The sequence below is a fragment of the Leuciscus leuciscus genome, assembly GCF_965113295.1.
Source record: "Leuciscus leuciscus genome assembly, chromosome: 10".
NCBI lineage: Eukaryota > Metazoa > Chordata > Actinopteri > Cypriniformes > Leuciscidae > Leuciscus > Leuciscus leuciscus.
In genome coordinates, this window is record NC_138734.1 from 33,418,438 (window position 1) to 33,442,013 (window position 23,576).

Genomic DNA, 23,576 nt, shown 5'->3' on the forward strand with positions numbered 1-23,576 from the left:
GGGCCCTGTCTTACAGCCGGCGCAATGCAGCGCCAAGCGCGACGCAGGTGTTTTTTGCTAGTTTCAGTCCGTCGCAGTTATCATTTTCACGTCCTGCGCCACGTTGTTTAAATAGCAAATGCATTTGCGCCCATTTGTGCACCCATGGGTGTGCTGGTCTTAAAACGAGGTGTGTTCTGGTGCATTGTTGGCGCATTGCTATTTTGAGGCAACAGAAATAGACTGCGCCATTGACCAACTGAAACCTGGTCTAAAGTCAATGGCGCAATATTTTTTGGGTTATTTATGACATTTATTCACAGGGACGCACAGCAGCACACAAACATGCCAAATATTCAAAATAAAAGGATTACAATGTAAAAGATTATTATTGTGTGCATAAAGATATGGTGGAATCAGGCTTGTCCCGTAGATGGTCGCACTTTTACCTCGTGCACGAGCAGATCCGTTTGCGCTCTGGAGACGCTTTCGGTCTTTCCACTATCAAATTCCGTCAGGTAAATAGCGAATCTGCCATGGTGGCACGAGTGCAACTGGCATTTAAAGGGAATGGGAGATGAGACACTGATTGGTTTAACGCAAGTAACGACAACCCTTTTAGACCATGCCCCTGGCGCGCCGACCATTTTCCCCGTCGTTAAACTAGCAAAAGTGGATTCGGACACGCCCTAAGTGAACTTGCGCTGTGCGCTTTAGACCATGCGCTTAGATCGTTAAAATAGGGCCCATTGAATCATTCATTCAAATCAATTCATTCAGAAACGTTGATTCATTCAGGAACGAAACATGGTGCTCGAAGACGCGCAACGTGATGTGGCTTTTTTGGAACTATTTTCATTGAAGGAACAAAAAAAGACTACTGTGTTACTTAATACTAATTGTTTGTTGAACTTTTCTATAATCTCAATATCACATTTGCAATAAATTCAGGGATATATCAGCACTCCTGCGGTTGCTTAACTATTGTTATAAATGTAAAAACCAGGAACTGATTATTGGGGCATTTTTTGCCCTTATAACTTGAATTTTGGGGACATTTTTGTTCATTTTGATTCCATTTTTGCCACAAGCCCCCATTAATTTCAGACCCTGGTGTGTGCCAATCCAGATCCAAGAGGAATCAAACCATACAATCCAGAAAATAGTAAGAATTGGATCCTACATTAAAGTGTGACAATGAGTAAGAAATTACATTTTCTATTCAACTTTTCACTAACATTTAATCAGAAAAATGATTTAATTAGGAAAATACTAAGAATTTGAACTAGTGTTCTTCTCCCATATTTTTATATTCAGAGCTGAGTGTCTCTTTAATATATTAACTCTTGCTGAAACATTTTCAATCTGTTTGCAAGTTTGTGTTCTGTATTCATGAGGATGGTGTTTTTTCCCTTCCCACCCCGTTTAAATAAGTCATCAAGCATGGTGCATGAGGTGTGTGGTCACCATGGAAATAAGCCAGTACATGCTGTACAGCTCCTTTTCCTTTAAGAGTCAGAAAAACACACCTATAGATGATCCACGGGGGGTTCACAGAATGCAGCAGCAGTGAGCTTCAGTGAAAGGACTAACTTTAGGAGCAGCATGTACTCAGCAGCTTACAGTAGATCTGGTTCTTTATTGATAAGTATCGGTGTTAGTTTGTGCTGCATAGTCAAAAAACACCATTGGAAGACACCGTAGTTGTTACTCATGGGAATATATTTTTTTATAAAACCGTCTAAGAATAAATGGAAATAATTACCAGTGGAATTTACCTAGGACACAATGTCTGAACCTACTTGCCATACCACAATTATTATTTACTTACAGGACATTAACTGATTATTTATCAGACTACATACAGTATATAGGCTGCATTTTTTTGATTGAAAATATAGTAAAATATTCTGATTTAAAATAACCGTTTTCTATTTTTGTACATTTTAAATTTTAATTTATTCCTGTGATGCAAAGCTGAAATTCCAGCATCATTACTCCAGTTTTCAGTGTCACATGATCCTTCAGAAATCATTTCTGCTCAAGTAACATTTCTTATTATTATCAATGTGTATTTTTTTGCTACCATGATAAAAAAAAAAAAAAAATCAGGATTTGTTGATGAATAGAAAGTTCAAAAGAAAAGCATTTTTTTGAAACAGAAATCTTTTGTAACATTATAAATGTCTTTACTGTCACTTTAGATCAACTGAATGCAGTCTTGCTAATAATATCTGTAAGTTTTAAAGTTCATCTGTTTGTTATCCAACTTTTGTGAATTAATGTAAATTAGAAATGAAATTTAGTTTTTCTTCATTTTTTTATTTAGGGATTCACACCCTAGTAAAGTTCTTCAGTGGTTTGTGCTCATTTGATACCCGAAACAAATTGATATCTCCATCCTACATGCTTTTGTAACTGCCTCAATGGAAGGCTGTGCAACAGATGTTATTAATGTTGGCAGTTTGTCAGTCCTTTGCTTATAAATTTGAAGTGGATTCATCATGCAGATTAATTGTGCACAAGACTAAGCATCTGTGAATGTGTACGGAGTACTGTTTGTGTAACATGCCGTGTTAATGTGTGTAAATGCTCACTTTGGTGGGTTCCGAAGGTTCGGGTGTGTCCGAAGACAAGGCCCAAGCTTCCACGGGTCAGGCGCTGACGGCATACAGTGCATCTCACAAACACGTCCTGTGCCCCTAATGATGTTAGCCGATCACATGCCCCACTTCCGAATGACACCAGGGTCGGTCATCTTCAGGAATGGTTGTTTACGTCCCTGCTGTTTGTCTTGGCCCTGCCTGCAAATCAACAATCTCTCCAATTGCTCTCACATGCAAAACTAATTTGTTTTGCTCCTAGTGGCACTGTTTATGAGAAGAGCCACATTGAACACTGCTGCCACTGAGAGCGGGTCATAAGAGACGTCTGGACCAATCGCAGAGGGTCAGGCCACTAGCCTGGGCGGATGCTTACAGGAACCCTGAGTTAAGAGTCTTCACTGTGAGAAGATTAAATGCAATGGGAGATTTGATATTAGAGAGTAGCGTTGGGTTTTATGGCCAGAACCAAAGCCAGTGTAGCTTATGATCAAGATGCAGCAAGATCTTGAAATGTTCTTTAAAAAAAACAATTGAACGGATCTTTCAGATCAGTTTTGTGAATCAGATAAACTCTTTCAAAGAAAAGATACGGCTCAAAAGAATGATTCATTCCACTCGAATGAACAGAGCTATTAAGTGCATGAGTCATGTGGATCACTTTCATATAAGGGTCAGAAATGTACTTTTCCATTAAGGGGCAACATTGCTTCCTGGAATTGATTTCCTAGGGCATTTTTTACCTTTATCATTTATATATATACCTTTTTAATGTTTCTGTGTCGTCTTTTATGTCAGATACTTAAATGTAACAATTTCTTCATTCAATTAGAATACTATAAAAAAAATCAAGGCTTCTCATTGGTTATTTTAGTAGCATGAAAAAAAATTTTTTTTCAAACTGGGGATAAATTAAATACAGAGAGTGAGCAAAGATTGTTCCCCATTACTAATTCGAGTTATACATTCTTGCCGAAACTCACGTTACAATCACAGTATCTGGACTTTGTTGTTTATGATGAGAAAATTCAACCAGTGAGCATGTCCACTGAACAGCGGTGACTCTGATTGGCCTTTGCATTCATAAGCTCGACAGTAACAAGTGTGCACAATGATGCAAAAACACAAAAGGAAATCTGATGCAAGGTGAACAGATCTAAATGTAATTCTGCAGTCGACACTCTTTATCCATTTTCACATTTTACTTAAATTGCGACAGTTGTAATAGATTTAGTTTAACTGTTATTTTTTTACCCCCTTATTTTGAATTTGGGGGGCTTTTTGTTCATTTTAGTGGCATTTTTGTCTCAAGCCCTTGTTCATTTCCGACCCTACTTTCATGTGCTTTTGCATCTTGAAAGCTTTCAAGCTTCAGAAAGGATGCAAAGGCACCATAAAGCTATATCTTTTTCTCACTCATTCTTTCCCACTTCCCCGGTTACTGTTATACCAGTTCTCAACTCTGAAAAGATGTAGCCATGGTGTTCATGTCTAGACTGCCCGATGAGATTTTAGGTGTATGGATTTTTCTCTCTCACTCTTTCTCTTCTATAAATCTGTTCCACCCAAAGCCATAGTCCTCCTTCCGCCCTTAGATGAGAGTGCAAGGTTTCAGTCTATTAACTTTACAGTGCCAATGAAGTTTTCTGAAGGCCTTTTGTTTACAGAACTGTTTTAATGGTTAAAACATAAAATGACTTCCTTGGCTTAAATTAGTAGGGAATTTTTGTCACAGACTTTACTATAACTTTAGCACCCTCTAAAAATTTTATAATATTATTCTTAAACAGCAAGTTAGGCTGCATTTATTTGATCAAAAAATTTAGTAAAAACCGTAATAATGTGAAATATTATTACAGTTTAAAACAGTTTTCTATTTGAATATAGTATTTGAAAATATTTTTTAATTTGTACATTTTCAAAATTTACTCCAGTCTTCAGTGTCAAATGACCCTTCAGAAATCATTCAAATATGCTGATTTAGTGCTCAAGACACATTTCTAATTGATTGTCCATCCAAACAGTTCAATTTTGCTCTCATGTGACCACACTATATTCTCCCAGTATTTCACTGGCTTTTCCAAATGTTGTGCAGCAAACTTTAAATGAGCTTCAACATGCTTTTTTTTCAGTAATGGAGTCTTGCGTGGTGAGCGTGCATACAGGCCATGGCGGTGGAGTGCATTACTTACTGTTTTCTTTGAGACAACAGTACCTGCTATCTGCAGGTCTTTTTGAAGTTCTCCACAAGTGATCCTTGGCTCTTGGACAACTCTTCTGATTATTCTTTTCACTCCTCTATCAGAAATCTTGCGAGGAGCACTGGTCGAGGCAAATTTATGGTGAAATTATTGTCTTTCCACTTCCGTATTATGGCCCCAAAAGTGCTCACTGGACCATTCAGAAGCTTAGAATGGCGCCTATAACCAATGCCATCATTATGTTTTGCAACAATTAGGTTGCGAAGGTCTTGAGACAGCTCTTTGCTTTTACCCATCATGAGATGTGTCTTGTGTGACACCTTGGCAATGAGACCTTTTTGTAGGCCATCATTTGGGACTGAACCAGCTGTTATTAATTTCCACTGACAGGGGGCTGGATTGCTTTTTAATTACTGTAAGTTTTCAGCAGTTGTCTTGGCTTTCCATGCCTTTTTGCGCCTCCCTTTCTTCATGTGTTCAATACTTTTTCCCTGTGTCATTTCACATTATTACACATAACTTAATTTCTGAACTTATTTTTGTTTGTTTCTTTGTATGTATGGCTTACTTGGGTTGTTACCAACATCTGGTGAAAATTTCATGTCAATAGCACCTTTGGAAATATATTTACTGAGAAAAATGATGACGTGTTCAATACTTATTTCCCCCGCTGTATGTGTGTATATATATATATATATATAATTTTTTATATATATATCATTTTGTTATCATTATTTTTTTACTGTATACTGTGTGTGCGTGTGTATTTTTTTTTCTCTCTATTTTTTTTTAAACAAAACTTAAAACTTGTAAAAGAAAGTGTGGCAGCTGTAAGTTTAGAGCAGAGCTCCATGTGTTGTAATGGGAGGTGAAATGACTCAGGGTGTGCTGTGAGGCCTAAGACAGAACCTGACTTGATGAGACCAGTAGCACAGAGCACCCCTCCCTTTCTCTCTCTCTCTATCTCTCTATCTCTATCTCTCGGTCTCTTGATCCCTCCATCCGAAGTTCGCAGTTACCTGCAAGACAGCAGCGGAGGGCTTTTTTTTTTAAGCTTGCTGAAGCATCCTAGGCTTAGCCAGGCCAGCCGCAGTGTGGCGTGCCCGTGCACATTTTAAAAAAAGTCAGCCTGTCTGTTTCTTCCTCCCCACTGCTTTATCTATCCCTCCATCTTTCCATCAGCCGCCTTCTCTCTCTCTTTCTCTCTCTATCTCCTATCTGCCTTTTTTTTCTTGCTCTCGCAGTCTCTCTCTCTCTTTTGTTCTCACTTCACCTGCGCTGGGTTTTTTTTTTCCATGCAGCAGCAGACGGATGAGTCAGGCTGGCACTGCTACCTTCATCTCTCACGTTCCTCCTCTGTCTTCCTATCAAGTCCTCTGCAGAAGTGCAAGAAAGACTGCAGCATCAGGAGACACTAAACTCCCCCATTACAGCGGATTTTGTTGGAAAGAAAGCAGCTTCTAGGAAAGCATGTCCAATTACAGTGAACAGGAGCAGGACATGACACGAAGAGGCCCCGAATATAGACATATATGGTTAATTATGGCTTATGTCTGAAACCTAAAGGGATGATTCACCCAGGAATTTTGTCATTGTTTACTATCACATTGTTATCCTCACATCGCTCCAAACCTGTATGACTTTGTTTCTTCTGTGGAACACAAAATAAGATATTGTGAGAAATGTCTCACCAAAGTCAGTAGTCACCAAAACTGTTCGGTCACCAACATTATTTTGTGTTCTGCAGAAGAAAGTAAGTTTAAAATCCAATATATGGGGTGAATAAATGATGACAGAACTTTAATTTTTGGATTAACTATTTCTTAAATAGCGTGTGTGTGTGTGTCTTCACTAGGGAAATGGATTAATAAACATACTAAATGATGTTTAGATCATTTAGTATGAACGTTAGAACGTTTTCTGTGTTGGGTAGGGTTAGCGTTAGGGGATAGAATATACAGTTCGTACAGTATAAAAATCTTTACGCCTATGGAGAGTCCCCACAAAGATAGCGAAACCGAATGTGTGTGTGTGTGATGGTTTGTCCAGACTGTTGAAGCAGACACAGTCTGTGCTGACTGCTGATGGGTGTTTACTGAGAGAGTGGGAACAGCAACAACACGTGCTTGTCAGAGTCAGAGAGAAAAGTGTCTTCTCTCTGTGGCAGTTTGTCAGTCTTGTGTCAGCACATGCATGGCCACACAGCCACCCTGGGTTTCATTATCCTCCTGTGCAACAGTGTAGAAGGGCAAAGTGAGTAAAATGTCATGGCTTGTCTGCCACGTTACTTGTTTCTTGGTGCCCACAGGGGATTCAAGAGCCATGATTTGCTGTTAGCTAGCGGTTGCAGGTGGTGTTTGTGGGAGGGACATTGTCATTCTGGGATTTAAATCTACAAAATGTGTAGAATTTGTTCACACTATTTTTAGTAGATTATCCCGAAAAGTGAAATACTGTATGATTTAAAAGTAAACTAACATATTGCTGACCTGAATTATATATATGTATAGATAATTGTGTGTGTATATATATATATATATATATATATATATATATATATATATATATATATATATATATATATATATATATATATATATATATATATATAAAATTATCGTTGTATTAAAAAATTATATATATAATTTTAAACATTAAAAAATTATATATATAATTTTTTATTGTTGAATTGTTTTATTTAATTTATATATTTTTTTATTGTTTTAGGCAAGGCAAGGCAAGGCAAGTTTATTTATATAGCACATTTCATACACAATGGCAATTCAAAGTGCTTTACATAGAAGAAATTAAAATAATAAAAAGAAATAAGAATAATTAAAACAGTTTAGAAAAATAAAAAATAAAATACAGTACAAACAGTCGGACGAACAGTGGCACAGTGCTCATTCAGTAAATGCACAGCTAAACAGAAGTGTTTTGAGTCTGGATTTGAATGTGACTACAGTAGGAGCACATCTGATCTCTTCTGGAAGCTGGTTCCAGCTGCGGCTGGCATAATAGCTAAAAGCAGACTCACCATGCTTAGAGTGAACCCTTGGTATTTCTAGCTGATATGATCCTAATGATCTGAGTGATCTGTTGGGTTTATATTCAGTGAGCATATCTGCAATGTATTGAGGTCCTAGGCCATTGAATGATTTATATACCAGTAATAATACTTTAAAATCAATCCTAAGTTTAACTGGGAGCCAGTGTAAAGACCTGAGGACTGGTGTGATATGTTCATATTTTCTGGTTCTGCTCAGAATCCTGGCGGCAGCGTTCTGTATGAGCTGCAACTGTCTTATGGTCTTTTTGGGAAGGCCAGTGAGGAGTCCATTACAATAATCCACCCTGCTGGTGATGAAAGCATGCACAAGTTTCTCTAAGTCTTGTCTGGAAACAAAGCATCTAATTCTTGCAATATTTTTTAGATGATAGTATGCTGATTTAGTTATTGCTTTGACATGACTACTGAAACTAAGGTCGGACTCTAGTGTCACACCAAGATTCCTGACTTGATTTTTGGTTGTTTGACCCCTAGAGTGAAGGTATGCGTTCACCTTGAGAACTTCATCTTTGTTTCCAAACGCAATGACTTCAGTTTTGTCTTTGTTTAACTGAAGAAAGTTTTGACACATCCAACTGTTGACTTCATCAATGCATTGGCACAGGGAGTCAATGGGGCTGTAATCGTTGGGCGATAGGGCTAAGTAGAGCTGTGTGTCGTCTGCATAGCTGTGGTAAGCAATTTGGTTGTTTCTCATTATTTGGCTCATTGGGAGCATATACAGGTTGAACAGGAGTGGCGCAAGAATTGAGCCTTGAGGGACTCCGCATGTCATGGATGTCCACTCAGACTTATGGTCTCCTATACTCACATAATAACCTCTCCCATCTAAGTATGACCTGAACCATTTTAGGACTATCCCAGAAAGCCCCACCCAGTTTTCCAGCCTGTCCAGAAGTAAAGTTTTTTTAGGTTTTTTTCATTTGTTTTTATTGCTTTATTTATTACTTTTTATCGTTTTGTTCATTTAATATTTTTTATTATGTGTTAATATGTATATGTATATTAATATGTTCATTTAGTTTTATTTTATTTAATTTTCTTCTTTTTTTTTCTTTTTTTTTTGACTCCTTTCTGAAATGTCATGTCAATTATGAATTTCTGGTGTAATGAAAGTGGTGATCTTTGATATTTCATACTTCTTTCATACAAATTATATTTGAGCCACTCCTACAAGCTTTCGAATGAACAGGACAAACCGAGAGTCACACCTGTTGATAAATACGGTTGTCAATCGTAATTAAACTGTGACCGCGTGAACAGTTTTTCTCTCGCCAAACACAAAAACACAGAAAAATAGCTGCGACCATTCCCAACCAGATGTATAAAAGCAAGAGAATGAGACAGGCAGGAAGGATACAAAGAAAATAAAAAAGCATTCGGTCAGGAGACAAAGGAAGGGAGAGACAATCACTATACCATCCCGCTCCTTCCGCCGTGTCTTCCTCGTGATCTCTCAGCAAGCCACCACCAGGTGTTACATAACTCTCTCTCTCTCTCTCTCCCTCTGTGTTGATCTGTCTATCTCTCTCGCTTGCTCCTGGTCTCTATGCCAGCCACTCTCCCCCCCCACCCTCTGTCTTTTTCACACGTTCAGTTTCTCTCCCACTGGGAAACAGATTTTCAAGGCAGCCGTCTGCTCTCTACCTTCAGCACTCGCTGTCTACCCTCTGCCTCCCTGAGGTTTCGCTACACTTCTGGCATAATTACAGCAATTACTACAGTTTATACTAGTTATGTAAAAGTTCTCCCATGTGAGTGTGTGTTTTTATCCAACACGGTTGGGAGGAAAACACGTGAAAGTGTGAAGGGAATCAAAACGGACAGGAAATGAAGCACTCCCTCCTTCACACTCTCAGAAAAACTGAGTTTACTATGAATATTTGCAGTAGGTCGTCAATTATTTTATTTTTTTAAATAAATATACTTAAAGGAATGTTCAGGGTTCAGTACAGATTAAGATCCATTTAGTTCTATTTCTATAAGTCTCTTATGCTTATGTATTTATTTGATCAAAAATACAGTAAAACCATTTTTTAAAACTTTAAATAACGGTTTTCTGTTTGGATAAAATTTTAAATGTAATATATTCATGAATTTTCAGCATCATTACTGCAGTTTTAAGTGTCACATGATCCTTCAGAGAGCATTCTAATATGCTGATTTGGTGCTCAACATTTCTTATTATTAGTAAGAAATAATTGACACTCCGGCCTGTTGAATTATAAAAAAAATCAGGCACTCCTCGGGTGGGCAGTATTTTCTAATAATTCAACGGACCAGTCAATTATTTCGCTTATTCTACGGTTACACTACACCTCAAGACATTGTTCAGATGATGTATTTCAAGACATTTGTCAGGTTTTTGTCCTTCAAACGCCTAACCCTAATTTCTTAATTTCTTCTGGGCATCTAATCCCACACCTCCGTTGCTAAATCCAAAATGGCATTTTAGAGCTAGTAACTGAAGCTTCAGCCACTGATAGCAGACTAATAGTTACTAATGCAATTATGAGAGAGAGAGAGAGAGAGAGAGAGAGATAGCTTGTGAATTACCTGAATCTATGTTGAATCTAAGCGAAATAATTTGGTGATGTGAAAGGAGCATGCAATGCGGTCAAGACCTGCCTGGAAAAACTTTAGCCGTGCATTTCCCTGAAAATAATAGAGTGCAACAGTTGGGTTCCGGAAGTAAAAACTCCAATAATTTTTGCCATAGGCAAATTTATTTTAAACGGTAACTTATAAACCTTTAAAGACAGACCTAGTGTGAGCTACGAGGTTGTTAATCCATGGTATTTGCTTATGCTTATGCTTATGCCGAAGCCATCAGTCCGCATTATTTCAGCTTATTTTTTTAAATAATAGTGTTTAACAGTTGAATTCCTGGTTAAAAACTACATTACCCATGATGCTGGACAGAAATTTACACCAGAGAGTCGAAAAAGCAACACACTCCAAAATAGCTCTTTAGAACAGTTCTGTTCTTTAAACAAAATCATATTATTTAACTATAATAAAAGTAATTTGATAATAAAAGTAATAGAATGATACATCTGTCTATCTGTATATGGGTTTTCTTGAACATTTAGAATATGGCATATTTTGAGGATGACTCAACTGCCTTTCTCTGTTGTTTCCTCAGGGTACCACACTGAGGAAGAGTCTCCTTACACACTACTTTGGCAACCAGCGGCCCCACACCAAAGCCCTGGATTACAGCGGCGGGAGCAGTTCTTCCTCTGGAGGTCTGGTACAAAGATGACCATTAGAAGAAGCACTGTCCGTTCACCATATACATCCTGACTCAACAGTGTGTTTCTGTGTGTACATGTGTGTATAGGTGGCTCTCCCGGGCTGGACCCTGATAAACCAGGCACTAGCGTAGCAGACATCCAGTGTGCGCTGGACAACGTGGGAGCGTCCGAGCTGGTCATCGACCTCATCGTCAGCACTAAGAATGACCGTATATTTGAGGAAAGCATTCTGCTGGGCATTGCACTGCTGAGAGGAGGGAATACACAGATTCAGGTATATAAAGGTGATGTTACACATTCACAACATGCCATCCACAAGATCCAGATGATGTAATTTCCTTCATGTCTCCCTGCAGAACTCTTTCTTCCATCAACTGCACAAGCAGAAGAAGTCAGAGAAGTTCTTCAAGGTCTTCTATGACCGGATGGAGCTGGCTCAGAAAGAGATCCGCTCTAGTGTGTCAGTCAACATGTTTGAGGTCAGCTGCAGGAAGAGAGAAGAGGAAGGAGAAGGCTCTGGAATCAGATATAAGAAAGGTGTACTTCCACTTTCATTAGAAAAATGTTTTTTTAAGACCATGGAAAATGAATATGATGAAAAGTATGAAATGTTGGGTCATATTTCACCCCAAAATTAACAGAACAGTATAATAATATTTTGCTTTAAGGAAATCAAGCAAGTTATTTATTTATTTAAGTTACTTCTATTTTCATTTTGAGATTGACTCGGGAATGTTTCTTTGTATGTTTTCAGAAGTTCATGCTTCATACCGAAATACTGTAAATGAGTTCAGAGATAATTGAGTAGATCTAAAGATTTGCCATGAATAACAGATTTATTTCAATACAAGGTTGATAAATGGTCTGAATGAAAATTCTGGATGCTCTTGGCTGAAAACTCAAAATGCTTTTTAAAAAGGATTATTTTTTTATTTTAAATTAGCTTTTTTGTATAAGTGTATTAATATTATACTTTTTAATGATACTGAATTTAAAAAATACAAGCCAATACAATAAAATAACCACACTTTTGTTGAAAGTAACTCTATAATTGGACAGAATATATATTAATATTAAATATCAATGTATTATTCTATATGCGGTTCAGTGCAACAGAATCAGATTTACTGTAACAGATTTATTTTTTGACCAGTTATTCAAAGAATATAAAGTCCTACAAAGCTTTTATTATCAGAGCATGTGAGCAGATCAGTGAACGAGAGGCTAATGTCGTTTTCCCAGTGTTTCCCAGCATGGCTATACCACACCATCTTACAGCACATTAGGGCTATTGCAGTCAGAAACAAGTATAGACCTACTACTTCATTATTTGAGGGGTCGTTGCTTTTCCAATGAGAAGGAGCGGTACATGGGTGGAGCGTTCGCATGGGCCGTAAGCAACTGAGCTTTGCACATGCATAGAGCGGAATATTGAGCAGAGCGTCACAACTCGCCGTGACAACGGCTAGAGCGAGAGTGAAACTTGAGCGCTGAACACTGAGGGGCGGGGAGGCATATATTTTCGGCCGTTTTTCAAAATGCCATTTTCAGTTTTAGTCTCTTGCTGAAAATAGAGATGTGTCCTAATTGCAGTGTTCTGCTTTATCATGTTTAGACCTAAAAAGAATGACCTAGACTCTCTAAATGATGTGCTATGTCTGAACTAGAAGTATGTCATTGGTCCTGTGAAAAGCCTGTTTATCACAAACAAGTGTGCCTTAATGCATAGCTAACCATGTGATTGCAGTTCAGGCCTGAGGCAGCGTAAATGAAGGCACAATCAGGCATATGAATAGTATCTGTCCCCATTTCAACTGCTGTGCTCCATATCCTGTCACATGAGGTCATGTGAGGGGTAGCTGGCACTTTATCAAAGCCCTGCTGTTAAAAAGCAGGGTTTTATTTAACACTTCTCATCGAGAGAGGAAAGATATCAAATTCGCCTAGTCCAACGGTGTAGTGCACAAGACATGATTGTTTGATAAGGAGAAATGTTGTTGACAGTTACATGGCAATTAAGTTTTGAATAATAATATTCAAATGTGCCTTAATATGTATCCAAAAAAAAAAAATATATATATATTTCTTTCAAAAGGAGTACCTACGATTTAGTATGGATGACTTTGAATTGGTATATCAATTCTCTAGCATGCTGAAGAGAGCTCAATCAGTATATCCTGCAAGAATTAGTCATTTATTGAAGATATAAATACATTGTTGGCTATTTCTTACCACTATAGACATTAAGGGGGGCTAAGTCTATCAATATCGGGTTTTCAGTTATAAAGTTTAACATTCCACATTTGCACGTAAAGTTTTTACGTTTAAGGATTTGCACTTAGTTTTGAGACTTAAAGTTCATTGTTATGCACTAGGTCAACAAGAGACTGTCTTTGAGTGAATCAATCACTAAGTCAGTTCCTCAACCGATTTGTTTAAAAACACTGATTCACTCATGATTGAGTGATTCATTTGCTTAAGCAAATCGTGCAGTAGTGCTGATTCATCAGATTGTGTCTGGTTTCATTTGAAAATATTTGTTATAGCTTGTAATATTGTCTCTGAGTTTAAGTTGTTAAATATTCTTCAACCTGTTTATTGAACTATAATATAAAAGTAATACCAATAAATAAAAACCTGTGGCTTTATGCTTATGACCGAATGACAGCTCTTGATTGTGTGATATATTGCTTGATGTTGTGATATTAATAAATATATTTAATCAAAAGTACTTCCAGGTACAGTACCTAGTATGGATGACAGATTTTGAATTTGAATTGACCTTTGAATAATGTTTTGCAAATGTTCTTTAATATTACATCCCATTCAATGTTGATATAGTTAACAAAAAAATTGTTTTATTAAAATAATTTTCAGTTATTGAAATACAGCTGAAATAAAATATTAATATTTAATGAAATACTAAAAGAATGACTTAAACTTAAACTTAAACATAAATTAAATGTTTCCTTGACTAATAACTGAAACTAAATAATCTGCAACAATTAATAAAAAATACAACTAAAACAAATAGAAATGAAAGCTAAATAGAAATGTATATTTTTTTAAATAGCTAAAAGTAATATAACTGATAAAAAATTACTTAAATTTAGTTAAAAAACGTAAACAAAAAATCTAAATCTAAAAATAAAAGCTAATTGAAGATATTGATGAATACTAAATAAAACTGATTACGTAACAATTTAATAATCAGAAGGTCATTCTTTCTTCTCTTATGAAGTTCGAGACTCCTTACACCTCAGAGAAGAGATGCGGGGTCAGCTTAAAGATGCTTCCTCGGTCACCTCAAAGGCCTACAGCATCTTTCGCCGGGATTTGGACCCCGAGATGGAGGCGATGGGGTCGGGACAGGACGGGATGGAGGAGGTGGTGGAGGAGACTCAGATGAGCCAGGCCATCACCATCATGAAACCAATCCTTCGCTTCCTTCAGCTGCTCTGTGAGAATCATAACAGGCACTTGCAGGTAGGTGATGCAAATCTTCTATAATCTTCATCCAATTTTTCTCAGCCTTAGTTTGTTTGACTGTAAACCATTCCAGTGTGCTTAGAAGTGAAAACCAGCAATTCTGCCTTTACAGTGTCAAAAATCATAGGGCTTTAAATTAGTGCTTTTCCATTGTGAGAACAAAAAATGTTTTTGTTGTGCAGATAAACATCTCAAGGGACCCCTGACCTAGTTATGGACGAGTCTGTCTGAACTGAGATACTAATTACTGCCACTCAGGACTCGACTTGAGTTATTAGTCAAAATCTTTCTTTTCTCTTGTATACAGAACTTTCTGCGAGATCAGAGCAACAAAACCAATTATAACCTGGTGTGTGAGACGTTGCAGTTTCTTGACTGTATCTGTGGCAGCACAACGGGAGGACTGGGGCTGCTGGGGCTCTACATTAATGAGAGGAACGTAGACCTGGTCATACAGACGCTTGAGACCATCACGGAGTACTGCCAGGGTCCTTGCCATGAAAACCAGGTACTGATTGAAACATCATCTTCATTGGAAAATGGGGAGAAATCTGTTTCCACATAGAGTCCAAGTGTTAGATTTGGTACCAAAATTAATTTATTTCTAGCTTTATTAAAGATGCAAAAATGAGTCTTTTCTACATGTCTAAGACTTGATAAATAAAAGTTTGGTATCATAGATTGTGTTTTTCCTCCTCCGCAGTCATGCATAGCAAGACATGAGTCAAACGGCATTGACATCATCATCGCACTCATTGTGAATCCAATTGATCCGTTGGGAAAGAACCGACTTGACCTTGTACTGGAGCTGAAGGTACTTGTTTGTTTGCAGTTAATCACGTAGTTTGAATAAGGAGGCAATTGATGTATAATACAATTTTACAGACAACAAATTGTTTTGAAGCATTGCAAATTTTTGATTTGGCATGTAAAAACATCTGCACTTTTAGCTCCAGGAGAAAAATGTGTGAATATTCTTATCTTCACAGTCATTTATTTTTAAAAGGCTCTTTTCTTTACAATTAACTATCAGAACAATGCATCTAAACTTCTCTTGGCCATCATGGAGAGTCGTCATGACAGCGAGAATGCGGAGAAGATCCTGTACAAGATGAGACCCAATGAACTGGTGAGCTAATCAGTATCATACAATATTGCTGCTGTTGGATGATACTGTATATCAGCATTCTTAGAACCTGAACGAACTGTTGTGCAATCAATAAATATTGTTTAGATCATCTGTTATCAGCCAAAACATGTCTGTTCTGTGCTATAAATGCAGTAATACAATACAATTTTATTTGTATAGCACATTTAAAAACAACTGGCGTTGACCAAAGTGCTTAACAAGGCCAATAAGGGTAGACAATACAAGCACAAAACCAGCAAAGATACACATCGAAGAGAAAAAGTCGGACACATCAGGGTATATTAAAAGCTAGTGAAAAGAGATGTGTTTTTTTTCAGAGAAGTTTTAAAAAGTGTCAGAGTTTGGGCAGATCTGATATTAGAGGGTAGGCTATTCCATAGCTTGGGTCCATAAGCTGCGAAAGCACGGTCACCCCTATTTTTTAATCTGGTCCTGAGGACAGAAAGTAAGTTCGAGTCCCCCGATCTTAGTGATCTTGACTTAATTTCTGTTCTCATCTACAGGTTGATGTGATGAAGGAGGCTTACGTTCAAGGAGAAGAGAGTGAGATTGATCAAGAGACATCAGATCAGATCAAACCTAAAGATGTTGGCCACAACATCTTCATCCTGGCCCATCAGGTAAGATTTAGATGTTTAATGTGAGCTACCAAGCAGGTCTGTGTTTACATCAGGGGTACTTACAGTAGAAAGACTTACATTTTGCTTTGTTAAACCTTTAAAATGGAATATTTAGCAGGCTATGATAACTAATCAGGGTTCGTAGCATTGATTGGTGCAGATTAAGGGTACTTGAGCATAATGAAAAGGTTGGGAAACGCTGTCGTATGTGACACAATATAACATTTAGTGATAGAACACATTGCAATATCTGTTAAAAGTACAAACCTACTGAAGATAACGGAGGATTAGATTTGCGAGTAGTTCATGGCCATCAACATGCTTTTCAGAAAAATCAAAAAATCCCTCTGAAGAAGTGTTAAAGGGATAGTTCACTCAAAAATTATTTCATTAATTACTCACCTTCATGTCGTTCCAATCCCGTTAGACTTTCGTTCATCTTTGGAACACAAAATGAGGATCTTTTTGATGAAATCTGAGAGCTTTCTGTCCCTCCATCGAGGGACGAAACTACCACTTATATGTGAATAAAAGCCTAAATTCAATCTGTTCATCATATAAAGGGATCGAGTCACTTCAGAAAATGTGGGCTAAACCGCTCAATTCACATGGATTAGTTTTACGATCTCTTTATGAAATTTTTGAAGCGTCAAAATGGTAGTTGTGTAGCTGCCAGTGGAGGGACAGAAAGCTCTCAGATTTCATAAAAAAGACCTTAATTTGTGTCATTTTCAAGTAATTAATGACAGAGTTTTAATTTTTGGGTGAACTAACCCTTTAAGGCCTCTTGTGAAGAAATTCTCAATCAAGTTGTGCATTTCTCAGTTTCAATCTTCTCTTTCACTTCCACAGTCTCAGCCATCTGCCAGACAGTTTATATCTGTCTAACTGGCTGCTTTCATAATGACATAACTTAAGGTGTTCATCTATCTCTGTTTTTTCAAACACAAATCACACCACACAGACGACTGAGAGAGAACTCTAGTACAAGTATGCATAGCTCTCTCACCGTTAGCTTTGCTGGAATAATATATGTTATGGCAAACTCTTGCCATAGGTTTCAGTGATATTTTTGTTTAAAATTCAGGACTTTTACGCTGACCTTGTGGCTATTTTAGATGGACAATGGTTTGAGAAACACTGTCATATGGCTATATGATCTAGTTGGGGAGATTCTACTTCACTTGGACCATTTGCACAATGTTTGTCAGTCTCATTTCCCTGTGTAAATTATCACTATTAGAAAACAAGCAGGGCCTGAGGACATATTAGTCGAGCGGAGAAAGAAGGAGAGGGAGTCAAAGGAAAGGAATAATCCCTTATTTTCTAATTTCACTGACACTGAGAAAGAAATAAACAGAAATTACTTTAAAGGGGACCTAATATGCAACATTCAGTTTTACATGGTGTTTGAACATTAATGTGTGTCGACAGTGTTTGTACACATCCACCCTATAATGGTGAAAATCCACCTACTCCTTTTTTTATATTCCCCATAAATCATAAACAGTGTATTAAAGGTCCCATTGCATGGATTATTTTATTATTTTAGAATATTTCCTGGAGTGCCCTTATAATGTTAGTATGTTTTTTAGATCAAAAGTTGTTATCATTTAGAAATAAAAGGCATATTTCCTAGCCTGATTTTAGCCTCTGATTTGAACACTCTGTTTGAAGGGGCGTGTCGCTGTGAGACTTCAGTGTTAACGCCCACTGCTGTGATTGGCTGACATGCTTGCATATGAAATATCTAGCATTACATGTGGAACTCTCTCGAAAACTTTTACTATTACAGCTATTATACGTTTTTACTATTACAGCTATCGGGATTAACGAATCGTGAGAAGTTTTTTTTAAGTATTTAGATCTATTCCCATCACATAAAAGTTGCATTGATGAGCATTGAGCAGATGACAGCCTGTTGATCGCGTGAATGAAGATCTTATCATTGCAACGCAGTTTCTGTACTCTCATTAATGCTTTCACCAATGCAAACATGAGGTAAGTACAGTAAGAGCTTCGTTGTGCAGCGTAACAGCGTCATTGATTTCATAACGAGTTTTGGCAAGTGTCCAGATAAACTCGCGCTGTGTGATTGACAGCTTGGGCGATTGGAAAGGGATTGTTCTTTGATCGCTTTCTGTATATATATTAATCACAGTTTAAGTAAGATTATTTTCATCCTACTAAGAGAAACGACGTGAAGTTGCTCGTTTAGTCACTGGCTTGATTTACTGATGCATAAACAGTATTGAACGACTTTGAGAGAAAGATTATCTGTCTGAATTTGAACAATTACACATCAGAAATTCACATAACCCACTTGTTCTTCAGAGGCTCGGATGAAGGAACTAAAAAAATACTTTTGTGTTCATTTGTACATCCAAACACTGAGCAACTGCAATGCTTCGCTCGTTTGCAAGCCATGATGTCTTTCGAGGAAAAAACAATATCGCTCTCGCGCAGCTCATTTTCTCATGGGCGGGCCAAATTCTCTTGGCGGGAAAAGAAGAGAAAGGGGAGGTAACCTTTCCTCTTATGACGACATATGGGGAAGATTTCTAGATTCGCCCGTCTGAGATTTCATTTTCTCAAAAATACCCAGGGCTTGGTTTACACCCATCAAAACGTCTAGCCACTGGGGGACCATAGGCAGGCTAGGGAAACTCATATTAAGGTAAAAAAAAAAAAAACTCATAAAGTGACATTTTAATGCAATGGGACCTTTAAAATGAGTTGTTCGCATTTTCTACACATTGTGACGTCAAGACTGGTGGCCCCAAGACTGGTGACAGAATCGAACCTATTAGCTTAGATCCTCCCCTGAGTGAGCTGGGGGGCGGGGGAAAACAGCTCATTTGCATTTAAAGATAGACACACAAAAACAGCATGTTTTTGATTCCATTAAAAAAGGGGCATGCTATAATAAATGATCTTTGGGGTATTTTGAGTTGAAACTTCACATGACACATACAAACTGACACATACTGGGGACACCTGAGACTTAAATTACATCTTATATTAATAGGTCTTCTGCTTAAAAATGTATCAAACATTTATTAATGATTACTGACATTTATTTTTAATTAGTGGTGTTTGCTAAGGCAAGTGTCACTATTGCAATTGTTCATACTTAGAATTTACAGTTTTCTATCAAGTAACCACTCACAAACAGCATAACAACAGGATAAAAACCCATAATGGATAAAAATCCATTACACCCTAGCACCTTGGACCAAGAACCAAGTCCAGGTCACAATTACTTCAGATTTTCCCCCAAAAAAATTTCATGTAGTTGCATAATGCTGCGGGTGGTTTGAAATGTCAGTTTTGGCCACAATTAAATGTTCTATTTAAAAATGGAAATTTATAAATAGTTTATTCAACATGGCAATTGTTTGAATTGATGTGAACTTATGTTCATGAGAGAACGCTCTATAAAAATGCTTTGATTGTCACAGAAATGTGTGTAAATTAACTTTGTTCCTCAGGAAGTTAAATTGAATAGTGATACTGTAAACGGTTTTGACAAAGAACATTCCCATGTCCTTTTTTCCATTGTGGTTTCAATTTCTTTTTGTTTGCTCAGCATTGTTGGCGTGGTTTTTTTTTTGTTAGCTACAGTGCTGAAAAACAACTGCCAAATACAAGATCCTCCTGTGTTTACTGGGAACATGACAAAGTAAATGACATTATTTGGTGTCAGTTTAGCTCTCAATTGCGTGCCTTGCTCTCTTCCAGCTCTTATAAACCGATTCCTGATGTTACTGTCGCTTTGATCTGAAATGAAAAGAACACTGTAAACATTTTTTGGCTTAGACCTCAGTGAGGAGACAAAGTGATTTCACCTTCTTAGTGTCTCAATGCGCACATCTTTTGTGTTCTTTCAGCGTGTACGAAAACAAGCATGTAAATCCCTCGCTCCTATTTACCGCGTTAAGGCCATTATGCGATGAAGGAAAGCTGAGGGTGTGGAATGATTGCTTGTTTGTCTCAAGGACTTGTCCTTGTTTGAGGTTACAGAGTGACCGTCTGCCTTTTTAGAAAGACTGGTTACCTTAATAGACTGAGCAGCCTTCTTTATGTATAAACTACCTTGTTTTTTATGGAGATGGTTCTTTACTTAAATGAATTGCTTGGATCTTTCAGAGCGATATTGATCATTTGTTGCCCTTTGATCCCGTCATCTGTTGGAAATGATTTTCAGAGCGCTGTTTTTGATTAGGTTGTCTCTGGATGTTGTTGTCTCACTAAGGAATCTTGGCCACATCACTGTGGGTATTCAGTCATTAAGATAAACATCAGAGTTCTTCGGCATGGGCTGATCTTAAAATGTTTTGATTTTGAAGTGATCCGGTTGATCAGTCCTGACACTTATGAACTGACTCATCCAGGGGTTGCATTGGCATTATGAAACTTCTAAATCGCTAATGTGATTTGTGTCAGCCAAATCACCAATGTGTCACTAATAGATTAATGGTGTTCCTGCAACTTCAAGCACTTTGTCTCAGAGGTTGACGTAAAGGTTGAGGTTATTAAATCTAACAAATTGTAGCTTTTTTTCTCTTTTTTTTTGTCGCTATTTTTCAAATGTGTAGATTTTGTTGATGTACCATTGTCTCAAAGTCAGACTTTAAATTTTAAACGAAGAAAATCCATTATAAAATTTTGTTATTACATCTACATCTAAATCTATATCTAAATAAAATAAACCATTTCAATACTTATTTTGTGAAAACTATATATATATATATTTATATATATAAAAATGAATAGCCTATGTATATATATTATTATATTATATGTGACCCTGGATCACAAAACCAGTCATAAGTCGGACGGGTATATTTGTGGCAATAGCCAACAATACATTGTATGGGTCAAAATTATCGATTTTTCTTTTGTGCCAAAAAATCATTAGGATATTAAGTAAAGATCATGTTCCATGAAGATATTTTGTAAATGTCAAAGTAAATGTATAAAACATTTATTTTTGTGAGTGAAAGCAGCACAATCGCGAACATAAATGGAGAACTTTAAAGGCGATTTTCTCAATGTTTAGATTTTTTTGCACCCTCAGATTCCAGATTTTCAAATAGTTGTATCTTGACCAATATTTTCCTATCATAACAAACCATACATCAATGGAAAGCTCATTTATTCAGCTTTCAGATGATGTATAAATCTCAATTTTCAACAAATTGACTCATGTGACTGGTTCACATATACTGTATATATATTATATGTGTATATATTTATATATGTATATAGATTATGACTCCCTCAGTTGTAGCATTATTTCCACCACATCAAACATTTTTTAGGTAATACATTTTTTATCAAAAGTAAGTGTACTTTTTTACCAAGAGATGAAACTAGATATGAGGGGGGGGAAAATACGAAAAAAATATAAATATCACTTGAAAACACTCTTCTTCTTTTTTTTTTTTCTTTTTTTTTTTGACTGTCCATCATTTTCAATCATGTTGGAATTTATATTTAGTTATGCAAAAACGTTTATTCATGAAAATTACAATTAGTTGCATAATAATTATTTAAATGGCTAGTTCACCACAAAATTTTGTTATTCACAATGTTTGGATGAATTTTGTTTTGTATGTTGGGTATCTTGCCACTGTTCTTGTCCATTTTGCTTTTACTTAATAATTGTGTATTGGCATACATAAAATTCTAGCTATGAAATTAAATTTAGCAAGACAAAATAAAGGCCATTTTATTACAAAAATGTAATTTCCACATTCGTCATTTTCATTAAACAATGTTATAAAATGTAATGCATAATTTGAGGTAAGGTGAAAATGAAACTGTGGTGGAATGTTCATGTTTTTAAGCAAAAATGACAGAATTCACCTGTACAGGATGTATGTCCACTGATGGACATTATTAGTAAACTTGTAAGACAAATTTAAACTAGTGAGAATCTGTTTTCTAAAAGTCCACAGGGCCACAAGTGGCCATATTTGAAGAATCACCCTAATATGGATCTGTTGTTTCTGAATCTGTTGTGTTGACTGAAGTACTTTATTTTATTTTTATGATCAGTTGGCACGCCACAATAAAAACCTCCAGCAGAGTTTGAAACCTGGCCTAGACCCCAGCATCGAGGGAGAGACACCGCTCAGATACTACGCCAACCACACTGCTCAGATAGAGGTATGACCATTTGAGAGTTTTAAGATAACTGCTTAATTTAATGGCTTTTCTGTAACTTTATGATGACACATTTGATGACCTATTAACATATCATTGCTTTTATCAGAAATTTAAGTCAAAGTGTATTATTTAAACATGATTTATTACTGATCTTCCCCCCCAAAAATTTGTTTTTTTATTACATTTTTAGATTGTTCGTCATGATCGCACAATGGAGCAGATCGTGTTTCCTGTGCCCAACATCTGTGAGTACTTAACAGAAGAATCAAAAGTGCGTGTATTCACCACCACAGAGCGAGACGACCAGGGCAGCAAGGTCAACGACTTCTTCCAGCAGTTTGATGACCTCTACAATGAGATGAGGTGGCAGAAAAAAATAAGAAGTGAGTTGTTTTTACTTTGCTCAAATGTAACAATTTATCACAAGTTTGAGTCTGTGCCAGAGTTATTATACTGATGTATTGGTGTGTGTTTGCAGATAATGCACCACTTTTCTGGGTGTCAAAACATATATCTCTATGGGGTAGTATCTCCTTTAACTTGGCTGTGTTAATCAACTTGGCTGTGGCTCTTTTCTACCCATTTGGAGATGATGGAGATGAAGGTACGGCTTTGATTCTTGGTATCTAAAAAGTTGCGTAATTATGGCCCTATGATTTCCGTGACACGAAACACAAATGGAATCTATGCCTAAAAATGCAATTGACTGTATAACATGGAATGTTACTGAATTTAGCAAAAATTCTTCAGAGCTGCTCTGAGAGTCACTTAATCCAGCATTTCACCTTTTCATTTAATTAAAAACTAAGCTCTTTAATACAAACTGCTAAAATAATGTTTTGGTTTAACTTGAACAAATTATGACAGAATTATATATTGTACAGTAGAATGTACTTCTTAAAGTACTAATTACAATAATAATAATAAAAAAAAGTTTTCAAAACGTTATTTTAAAAGTATATCACTGTTTTTCATCCATGTTTTAAATGAAACCTCTTTAATTGCAAGCCTCTGTTGTGCAGCACTTTGTTTG

The 23,576-nt window shown here is 36.7% G+C and overlaps 1 protein-coding gene and 1 long non-coding RNA gene across 2 annotated transcripts in view; one reads left to right on the plus strand and one right to left on the minus strand.

The window, feature by feature from the left end:
* itpr2 (inositol 1,4,5-trisphosphate receptor, type 2) overlaps positions 1-23,576 on the plus strand; it is a 96,111-nt gene that overhangs the window by 51,897 nt on the left and 20,638 nt on the right. Inside the window, exons 38-48 of the mRNA XM_082181915.1 lie at positions 10,999-11,101; positions 11,197-11,384; positions 11,467-11,647; positions 14,352-14,596; positions 14,907-15,107; positions 15,303-15,413; positions 15,633-15,728; positions 16,253-16,369; positions 22,433-22,543; positions 22,734-22,926; positions 23,022-23,147. Coding sequence (XP_082038041.1) covers positions 10,999-11,101; positions 11,197-11,384; positions 11,467-11,647; positions 14,352-14,596; positions 14,907-15,107; positions 15,303-15,413; positions 15,633-15,728; positions 16,253-16,369; positions 22,433-22,543; positions 22,734-22,926; positions 23,022-23,147 — 1,672 coding nt within the window. The remainder of the gene's footprint in view (positions 1-10,998; positions 11,102-11,196; positions 11,385-11,466; positions 11,648-14,351; positions 14,597-14,906; positions 15,108-15,302; positions 15,414-15,632; positions 15,729-16,252; positions 16,370-22,432; positions 22,544-22,733; positions 22,927-23,021; positions 23,148-23,576) is intronic.
* Positions 7,513-23,576, minus strand: part of LOC309507683 — a 203,015-nt gene continuing 186,951 nt past the window's right edge. The window contains exon 2 of the long non-coding RNA XR_014209207.1: positions 7,513-8,403. This is a non-coding gene — a long non-coding RNA (uncharacterized lncRNA). The remainder of the gene's footprint in view (positions 8,404-23,576) is intronic.